This window comes from Opisthocomus hoazin, chromosome 13, assembly GCF_030867145.1.
Source record: "Opisthocomus hoazin isolate bOpiHoa1 chromosome 13, bOpiHoa1.hap1, whole genome shotgun sequence".
Classification (NCBI taxonomy): Eukaryota; Metazoa; Chordata; class Aves; order Opisthocomiformes; family Opisthocomidae; genus Opisthocomus; species Opisthocomus hoazin.
In genome coordinates, this window is record NC_134426.1 from 18,303,689 (window position 1) to 18,313,183 (window position 9,495).

Genomic DNA, 9,495 nt, shown 5'->3' on the forward strand with positions numbered 1-9,495 from the left:
GGCCGCGGCCCCCCCGCGCCCCCCCCCCCCGGGTTTCGCCCCCTTTCCGGGGGAATTGAACCCAAGTTCCGCAGGAGCCTGACGCGCTCTCTGCTGGTTTCTGTCTCCCCCCCCCCATCCCCGTTCGACGCGGTTGTGTAGCGCGGCCGGAGCCCCGCGGCCCCCCCCGGCGCGAGCATGCGGCCCCCCCCCCCCCGCGCCTGTACCGCTGTTCATCGTTGTGACGGTTTGGGTTTTTGGTTTTCGTTTTTTTTTTAAAAAAATAAAATTCCCGCTGTTTGTAACCGCACCACTGCTGGCCTGGCTTGGGGGGGGGCGGTGCGGGACCCCCCCCCCCCCCCGGGAGGGACCCTCGGGGGGGGATGGCCGGGATGCGGGAAGGGCCCGATCCTGCCCCGCCACCCGGGGGGACGCTGCGGAGGGGGGGTTGTGAGGGCGGGTTACCCCTCCCTGCAGGCGCGGGGCCGTGCGTGTCCCTTCCCCCCCCACGCGTCCCCGCCCGCCGCTCCCGTCCCGGCCCTTTCTGGGCCGCCGCCAACTTCCCGGCCCGGGCGCGGCGGTGGCGCGGGGCTGCGGGCGGGGCCGGGCCCGGTGCGGGGCCGGTGCGGGGACCCGGCGCCGGTGCGGAGTTCCCGGTGCCGGTGCGGGGCCCGTTGCGGGGCCCGGGCCCGGAGGATGACGGCGGGGACTGCCCGGGGCCGCCGGGCGGGTCCCCCCCGGCGGTAGCGGAGCGCGGTGAGTGGGGGGGGGGGGGTGGGGGGGGGGGTGTCCCTGTGCCCCCCCCGCGTTTCGCTTCTTCCCCCCCCCTCCCCCCCCCCGCCGCCAACTGCCCTGCAGGTGCTGACCGACCCCTCCCCCCCCGGACAGGCCGCCGCGGGGTGCGGGGCTGGGGGGTGGGGGGCGGACAGGGGGGTTTCCCTCCCCCTCCGGGGCAGCCACAGGGGGGCGGTAGTGGGGGGGGGGGTGTCCCTACCCCTGGCCCGCCCCCCCCCCCCCCCCGTGACGGGGACACCCACCGTGACTGGGCAGCTTTGGGGGGGGGGAGGGGAATCGGTGTCAAGCGACTCAGTAACCAGGGGGGGCACGGGGTGGGGGGACATGGGGTGGGGGGACACACGGGGGCAGGGGGGACACAGGATGGGGGACATGGGGTGGGGGTGACACGGGGTGGGGGGACACACGGGGGTGATGGGGACACAGTGTGGGGGGGGGGGAACGCAAGGTGGGGATCATGAGGTAGGGGGAGACACAGGGGGACACAGGGTGGGGGACACGGGGTGGGGGGCATGCGAGGTGGGGCACACAGGGTGGGGGGGACACAGGGTGGGATGGGACATAGGGTGGTGGTCACAGGGTAGGGGGGACACACAGGGGTGGGATGGACACGGCATGGGGGGGAACAAAGGGTGGGGGACATGGGGTGGGGAGACACGGGGGGGCACAACGTGGGGGGACACAGGGTGCTGGTGACAGAGTGGGGGGGAGACATGGGGGCAAGGGGGGACACAGCGTGGGGGGAGAACGCAGGGTGGGGATCACAGCATGGGGGAGACGGGGGGGCACAGCGTGGGGGACGTGGGGTGGGAGAGACTCGGGGGAGGAGGCACAGCATGGGGGACATGGGGTGGGGGACACGGGGTGGGACACGGGGTGGGGGATCTGCAGGGGGACGCGGGGTGGGGGACACGGGGGGGGACACGGGGGGGGGGGATCCACGGGGGGACACAGGGTGGGGGCCGTGGGGTGCCAGTGCTGCAGGTCCTGGCAGGTTCTGGAGGGGGGGTGGTGGTGACCCCAGCCCAGAGACAAGAGCTGGGCTGGGACACCCCGGGCCCCCCCAACTCTTTTTGGGGGACATGGGGGGGGTGTGGGCGCCGGGGGGGGGGGTGTCGCCTGCCCCTAACAGCCCCTCCCATCCAACAGCCGCCCGCCATGGCCGCGCCGAGCCCCATCCAGTCGGCGGCCACGCGCAGCATCCGGCCCTTCGGCTCAAGCGAGGCCTACCTGGAGGCCATGAAGGAGGACCTGGCCGAGTGGCTCAACGCGCTCTACGCCCTGGAGCTGCAGGCCGACGCCTTCCTGGAGAGCCTGGCCACCGGCTGCCACCTCTGCCGCCATGCCAACAACGTCAACCGCGCCGCCATCGCCTTCTGCCGGCGCCACCCCGAGCTGGCCGCCCGCGCCCGCCTGCCGCGCCACGACGTCGTCTTCCAGGCCAAGAACGTGGCGCCCGGCTCCTTCGTCGCCCGCGATAACGTCTCCAACTTCATCCGGTGGTGCCGGCAGGACCTCGGCATCCAGGACGTCCTCATGTTCGAGACCAATGACTTGGTGCTGAAGAAGAACGAGAAGAACGTTGTCCTCTGCTTGCTGGAGGTGGCCAGGAGGGGCTCCAAGTTCGGCATGCTGGCCCCCATGCTGATCCAGATGGAGGAGGAGATTGAGGAGGAGCTGCGGGACCAAACGGCTGACGGCGCGCTGGGCACGCGCCAGCAGAGCCGGGACCTGCGGGCGCCCACCTGCGCCAGCAGGGCCCAGCCCAGCACCCTCTGCGACCTGAGGAACCTGGACGAGCTGGTGAGACGCGTGTCTGGGAGCCCCGGGCGTGGGCGAGGGCCTCGCTGGCCACCCAACGGGCTGCTTTGTGGCCCCTAGGAGGGCTGCTCTGTCTGCCCAACAGGCTGCTCTATGGTCCCTGTGAGGTCACACCTGGCTCTATGGCTGCGGGAGGGCCTCTCTGTCCACCCAGCAGGGTGCTCTATGGTCCCTGTGAGGTCCTGTCTGTCTCTATGACTATGGGAGGTCCTCTGTCCACCCAACTCTATGGTCCCTGTGAGGTCCCACCCGTGTCTATGGCCATGGGTGGGCCTCACTGTCCACCCAGCAGGGTGCTTTATGGTCCCTGTGAGGTCCTGTCTGTCTCTGTGTCCATGGTAGGGCCTCTCTGCACACACAACAGGGTTCTCTATGGTCCCTGTGAGCTTCCACCCATCTCTATTGCCGTGGGAGGGCCTCTCTGTCCACCCAACAGGGTGCTCTATGGCCCCTGTGTGGTCCTGTCTGTCTCTATGGCCATGGGGTGGCCTTCTCTACCCACCCAGCCAGGCTCTCCGTGGCCCGTGGGAGGTCTCGGCCGCCCAGCCAGGCCCTGCGGAGCCTCCTGACGTCAGGCCGGGTTATTTTGGTGGCCGAGGCCATAATCACAGGGGGGACACGGGTGTCACCTCCGCCCCTGCCGCTTCCTCCCCGCGGGGGGGGGACACGCAGCGGTCTCCACCCCAGGAAGCTGCTCCTGCCAGACGGACGGACATCCCGGCTGCTCACAGCTGCGGTTTGGGGTGTCAAGAAGGGGGGGGGTGCAGGGACCCCCCCCGGGCTGAGAGGCTCAGGAGGGATTAGAGCCGGGCTGGGTGCAGGATCCGGCCCATGCGAGGCAGCGGATTAATCCGGGGGGGGGCATGGGGAGGTACACAGGGGGGTCCTGCCCTCCCCTGACTCCCTAAGCTCAAAGCCGTTTTTTAATTGAAACCCCGATTCCTCGTTAAGTCCCGCAGCCGACAGGCTGGGGCGGGGGGGGGGGGGGAGCATCCTGCACCCCCCCCGCCAGTGCTGCTGCAAAAGGGGGTGCCCCCCCCATTGCTGTCACCCCCCCAGCCCGGGCGCTGCCAACCCCGGCTGCATTTTTCCGGGCTGCGTAATTCCTCACCATCGGCTTTTATGGGCAGCGCCGGAGCTGGGGAGGAGCCTGGCGGTGCTGGATGGGGCCCCGCGGGTCCCCGAGCCCCCCCCCGCCCCGGGGGGCAGCGGGATCAGGACTCCCCCTCACTGCAGCCCTCCCCGTGCCTCAGTTTCCCCGGTCGGGGCTGACCTTGCCTGGGGTGGGAAGCGGAGCGGCCGGATCCTGCACTGCCAGACACTGCGATGGGCAGAGCTGCGGGGGAAAAAAAAAAAGAGGAATTATTAAAAAAATAATAATGGGGGGGTGAGTGCCCCCCCCCCGGGCCAGGGCAGGATGCAGCCATGTCCCCACGTCCCCCCCATGGCTCCCTGCCCAAGCCCTGCTCGGCCTCCCGTGCAGTGGGCAGGCAGCACCCCCGGCAGCCCCTCGGTGGGGGTCCCCCGGCCGGGACCCCCAACCCGCCCCGGACCTCTTTGTGGTGCCTGATGTTAAAGTCGGGGGGGGGGGCTTTAACCCTTTTCAGTTGATGGATGTGGGGTGCAGCGGGGTGCTGGGGGGGCAAACCCCCCTGGTTTGGGGGTTCGCGGGGCTGGCAGGGGGGGTTCCTCCTCCCTCCCAGTTTCGGGGCGGCTCTGAGCTCCCCAGCCAGGGGGGTCCCCGAGCGGGTGGGCTGCGGGGAGGGGGGCTGGCAGCAGGTGAAGCGAGCTGTGACAGTTCTCAGCCCGCCCGGCTATGGGCAGACCCCCCCGGGCCCCTCTCCCACGGCGGTGGGTGCTGTGGGTGCTCCCCACTGCCCCGGGTGGGAGCTCCCGCCTGAGCCCACCCAGCCGCTTCCCAGCGGGGACGGGGGCAAGCAAGGGCAGCTCCCCCCTCTCAGTGCACCCATAGGGGCTGGCCCCACAGCGGGGGGTCCGTGCCCCATGACCCCCCCTCTCTGCCGGCAGGTGCGGGAGATCCTGGGGTGCTGCTCCTGCCCCTCCCAGTTCCCCATGGTCAAGGTCTCCGAGGGAAAATACAAAGTGGGCGACTCCAGCACCCTCATCTTCGTCCGGGTAGGAGCCGTCGCCGCGTCCCTCGCCCCCTCCCACTGCGCCAGGACCCCCCACCCTCTTCCTCCTCCTCCTCGGCGCTGTGGGGACATGTCCCGAGGGACCCCGCGCTGGGGTGGGCCCCGAGCTGGGTTTGGTCCCCGTGGGCTGCCCCGCGTTGGGGGATTGGGGGGCCTCCATTCGCCGACACCACACGTACCAACCCCTCCCCCCAGGAGCGGGGTGGCTCCTGGCCACGTCCTGGGGGACGGGGTGACCCCGGGACCGGGGTGACCAGCACCCGGCTGCCCGCAGGTGCTGAGGAGCCACGTGATGGTGCGCGTCGGCGGCGGCTGGGACACACTGGAACATTACCTGGACAAGCACGACCCGTGCCGCTGCTCCTCCCTCTGTGAGTACCCCTGGGGACCCCCCGGCTGCCACCCCACCTCACCGGGCTGCAGTGCTCCGGGCCCTCTGGGGGGCTCCTTCCCGGGGGGTCCTCTCCATGGGGCTCCTTCCCAGGGGGCTCCTCTCCGTGGGGCTCCTCTCCATGGGGCTCCTTCCCAGGGGGCTCCTTCCAGGGGGGCGCTGACCTGGCTGGAAGGGGGAGAAGGGGAGTGAGACGAGGCGGGTTTTCAACCACGAAATTCCCAATGGGGTGAACCCAGCACCTGGGAAACCCTGGCTGGGAAAGCGCGGCTGGGGTGGGGTGCGTGGTGATGGCTGCCCACCCCCCCCCCCCTCCCGACCCCCCCAAACATCTCCGTTTCCAGCTCACCGCCTGCCCCAGCCCCGCACCTCGGGCTTCTCCCCGCAAAAAGCAGCTCCCGGCACCACCAGCCCCAGCACCCCGCGCCGCCCCCGCGCAGGGGCCAACGGCCAGGCCAGGCCGGAGCGCGGCAGGCAGCAGCCGAAGGGCCTCGGGGACACAGGCACCCTGAAGCCGCCGTCCAAGCAGGAGGGGCTACCCCCCCGCACCCACCCGCCCGGCTGCAGCAGCCCTTCGAGGAGCCCCGCCGAGGGGCGGCCAGGAGGGACGCTCAGGTATGGGCACCCGTGGGTGCTGCTCGGGGTGGGCTAGGGGAAGGCCTCAGCCCCACGGCAAGGCCCCAGCTCCAGAGCAGGCCTCAGCCCCACGGCAAGGCCCCAAATCCAGAGTAGGCCTCAAGCCCCACAGCAGGCTCCAGCCCCACAGCAAGGCCTCAGCCCCACGGCAAGGCCCCAACTCCAGAGCAGGCCTCAAGCCCCACGGTAGGCCCCAGCCCCATGGCTCCCCCGTGAGGGAACCAGCCCTGGTAAAGCCCCAGCCTAGCCCTGCCCCACGCCATGCGTGCTCTGGGGGTCGCGGCCGTGGGGGGTGGGGTGGGGGAGGGGGGGGGGGGTGGTCCTGGCCCAACGCCCGCTCCGCCTCTTCCCGCCGCTGCCACTGCGCAGGCGCGCCAGCGTGAGGGCGGGGCCTCGCAGCGTGGCCACACCCCCGGGCGATGATTGGCAGGGAGGGGAGGGCTGCCCCCTGGCGGCGCCGAGGTGGGGGCGGGCAGTGGGGGGAGTGGGGGGCAATGGGGGGGCAGCTGGAGTGGGGGCCAGTGGGGGGGCAATGGAGGGAGAATGGGGGCCAATGGGGGTGCAGCGGGGGGAAATGGGGGGAGTAGGGGGTGCAATGGGGGGCAACTGGAGTGGAGGGCAGTGGGGGGGCAATGGGAGGGCAGCGGGGGACAACGTGGGGCAATGGGGGGGACAATGGGGGAGTTGGGGGTCAATAGAGGGAATGGGGGGTAGTGGGAGGGCAAGGGGGGGCAAGGGGGGGAATGGGGAGTAATGAGGGGAATGCGAGGAAGGGGGGGGCCAATGGGGGGGCAGTGGGGGGTGGGGGGATGCAATGGGGAGGTGCAACGGAGGGGCAATGGGAGTGGGGGACAGTGAGGGGCAACGGGGGAGGAATGGGGGGTGTAGGGGGGGCAGTGGGGGGAATGGGGGGCAGTGGGGGGAGTGGGGGGGCAATGGGGGACAGTGGAGGTGCAACGGGGGGGCAGTGGGGGGAGTAAGGGGTGTAATGGGGGACAATGGGAGTGGGGGACAGTGGGGGGGGGCAATGGGGAGCGCAGTGGGGGGCAATGGGGGACAACGGGGGGGCAATGGGGGGGTAACGGCAGTGGGGGGCAATGGGGGCGAGTAGGAGGGGCAAAGGGGGGGAGTAGGGGGTGAAGGGGGGGCAATGGGCTGCCCCCCCGAGCCTCCTCCCCCCGCACCCCCAGGCCCCGCCGCTGCTCCGGCGACAGCGACTCGTCCGGTTCCTCCGCTCCGAGCGGCCCCCGGGCTCCCCCCCGCCGCCGAGACCCCCACTCCCGGGGGGGGCCCCAGCCGCCGCCGCCGCCGCCCCCCGGCCCGGAGGAGGAGCGGGGCCGCTCGCGGATGCCCGGGGGGGGGGCCGGGGGGGGCCCGGAGCCCGCAGCGAGCCCGCAGCGAGGGCCCGCAGCCGCTGCTGCTGATCAGCCGCCGCCGCGACGGGCACCACGCGTGGGCGAGGGCCGAGCCCCGCCCCCGGCCCCGCAGCCGCCCCCCGGCCCCCCGCCGCCGCTCGCTGCCGGGGGGGGCCCGCGGGAGACCCCGGGGGAGACCCCGGGGGGGGCGCCGGGGGGGAGCAGCGGCTCTGCCGACGGCTGGAGCGGGAGCTGGCGGAGCTGGGGGGCGGCGGGAGCCCCCCCCCCCGGGCCCCCCCCCGCCCCCCGACTCTGCCTACTGCTCCTCCAGCTCCTCCTCTTCCTCGCTCAGCGTCTTCGCCAAGCGCGGCCCCCTCGGCGGGGAGGGGGAGGCGGGGGGGGGCGGGGGGCCGGGGGTCTCCAGCTCCTCCGACGAGAGCGGCTGCTGCGGGGGGGCGCGGGGGGGCCCCGGCTCTGACACCGACGGGGCTGCGGGCGAGGAGACCCCCGAGCCGGCGCCTTCCCCGCCGCCCCCCCACGCCAAGCCCCGGCTGGACACGCAGCCCCACAAGAAGCCGTCCAGGATCCCCACCCCGCGGGGTCGGGAGGGGGCGGCCCCCCGGTCCCCCCCCCCCGGCAGCCCCAAGGCCTGGGGGGCTCTGCAGAGCGTCCTCTCCTCCTTCCTGGAGCCCCCCCGGCTCCCCAGGGAGACCGAGGGGCTGGACGAGGACCCCTGGCCCTGAGGGGCCCAGCTCGGGGGCCACGGGGTGGGGGGAGAAGCCCCCAGACCCCCCCCCAGGGACAATGCGGAGCCGTTGATGGTGGTGGCACCCGCATGGAGAGACCCTGGCGATGGCCGCGGCCCCTGCAGAGCCGGGACCCCCACGCTCAGGGGCTGGCGGCAGCTGGGGTTGGGTGCTGGACGCGGGGTCCCAGTCCCGTGGGGGGGTCCGAGGGGGGTGGCTGGAGGGAAGAGCTGCGCCCCAGGCGCCTGGGAGCAGGGCTGGAGGACAAGCGGCTCCGCTCTTCCCATCCTTGGCTCTTCTCTTCGCCTCTTCTGCTCATTTTCCTCATCGTGTTGTGGTCCTCTTGGCTGCCTTCTCCTCTTCATGGCCTGCTTGTCCTTCGCTTCCTCTCATCAGGTCTTCTTGGCCTCCTCTTTCTCTTCATGGCCTTCTTGTCCTGCTCTCGTCATCAGCTCTTCCTGGCCACCTTCTCTTCATGGCCTTCTTGTGCTCCTCTTGTCATCAGCTCTTCTTGGCCACCTTCTCTTCCTCTTCGTGGCCTTCTTGTCCTTCGCCTCTTGTCATCAGCTCTTCTTGGCCACCTTCTCTTCCTCTTTGTGGCCTTCTTGTCCTCCTCGTCATCAGCTCTTCTTGGCCTCTTCTTGGCCACCTTCTCCTCCTCTTCGTGGCCTTCTTGTCCTTCGCCTCTTGTCATCAGCTCTTCTTGGCCACCTTCTCTTCCTCTTCGTGGCCTTCTTGTCCTTCGCCTCTTGTCATCAGCTGTCTTGGCCACCTTCTCCTGTCTTCTCTTCTTGTCTGCCTTCTCTCATCTCTCTCTCTTCTCTTCTCCCTCCTCTTCCTCCTCTCCACACCCGAGATGAGGGGGGGGGACATGCAGCTGCTTGTCACAACCTGTATTTCAGGGCAGGGGGGCCATTTTTTCCTCTCCAGCCCCCAGCGCTGACCATGGCGTGTGTTGATGTCCCCAGTGCGTGGGACGGGGTCGTGCGTGGAGCCCCCTGCCCCCCCTCCAGCCCCACATGTCCCCCCAAACCAGTAAAGACCAACGGAGCTGAACCCACCACGTCCAGTTGTCCTTCTCGGGGGGGTTGGGACCTGCCGAGGGGGAGCCTGCGGCGAGGAGGAGGGATGTGAGACCCCCTGAGCCCAAGGGAGGAAGGCTCTGGGGTCCCGGGAGGAGCGAAGAGCCGGGGTGAGGGTCAGCCCCGATGTTCCGCACCCCACTGCAGCCACGGGGACCCCTCGGCTGCGTCGAGACCCCTCTAAGTCCCCAAGGCCCTTGGGGCTGCCCGAGCCAGCAGTGCCCCATGGCCAAGAGCTGCTCGCCCCGGGGGGCACGGCCAGGCTGGGGGTTGCCGTGGGGTCCAGACCTGCTGGTGGGGTCCAGACCTGCTGGTGGGGGCCATCCCGCTGTAACTTTGGGGTTCCCAAAGCGGGGTGGCCCCTGCGTCTCCCCTGGGCGGGGGGCCAGAGCCCCGTGGGGGTCCCAGAGCCGTGCCAGCAGCCGGTGGGGTGCAGGGGGGGCTGTCCCGGAGCAGGGCTCAGCACTGGGGCCAGGACCGTCCCCCCCCAGGGACCAGCTGCCCCTCCTGGGGACCCCACACTTGTCCCCAACCCCA

General features: G+C 71.2%; 1 protein-coding gene across 1 annotated transcript; it reads left to right on the top strand.

Annotated features, from left to right (window-relative positions):
* Positions 1–573: 573 nt before the first annotated feature.
* Positions 574–9,238, top strand: GAS2L1 (growth arrest specific 2 like 1). Its single transcript, XM_075434436.1, has 7 exons — positions 574–735; positions 1,924–2,577; positions 4,624–4,731; positions 5,023–5,119; positions 5,484–5,754; positions 6,966–7,227; positions 7,301–9,238. The coding sequence occupies exons 2-7, from the start codon at positions 1,933–1,935 to the stop codon at positions 7,871–7,873; spliced, it is 1,956 nt and encodes a 651-aa protein (XP_075290551.1). The 5' UTR covers positions 574–735; positions 1,924–1,932; the 3' UTR covers positions 7,874–9,238.
* Positions 9,239–9,495: the final 257 nt, after the last annotated feature.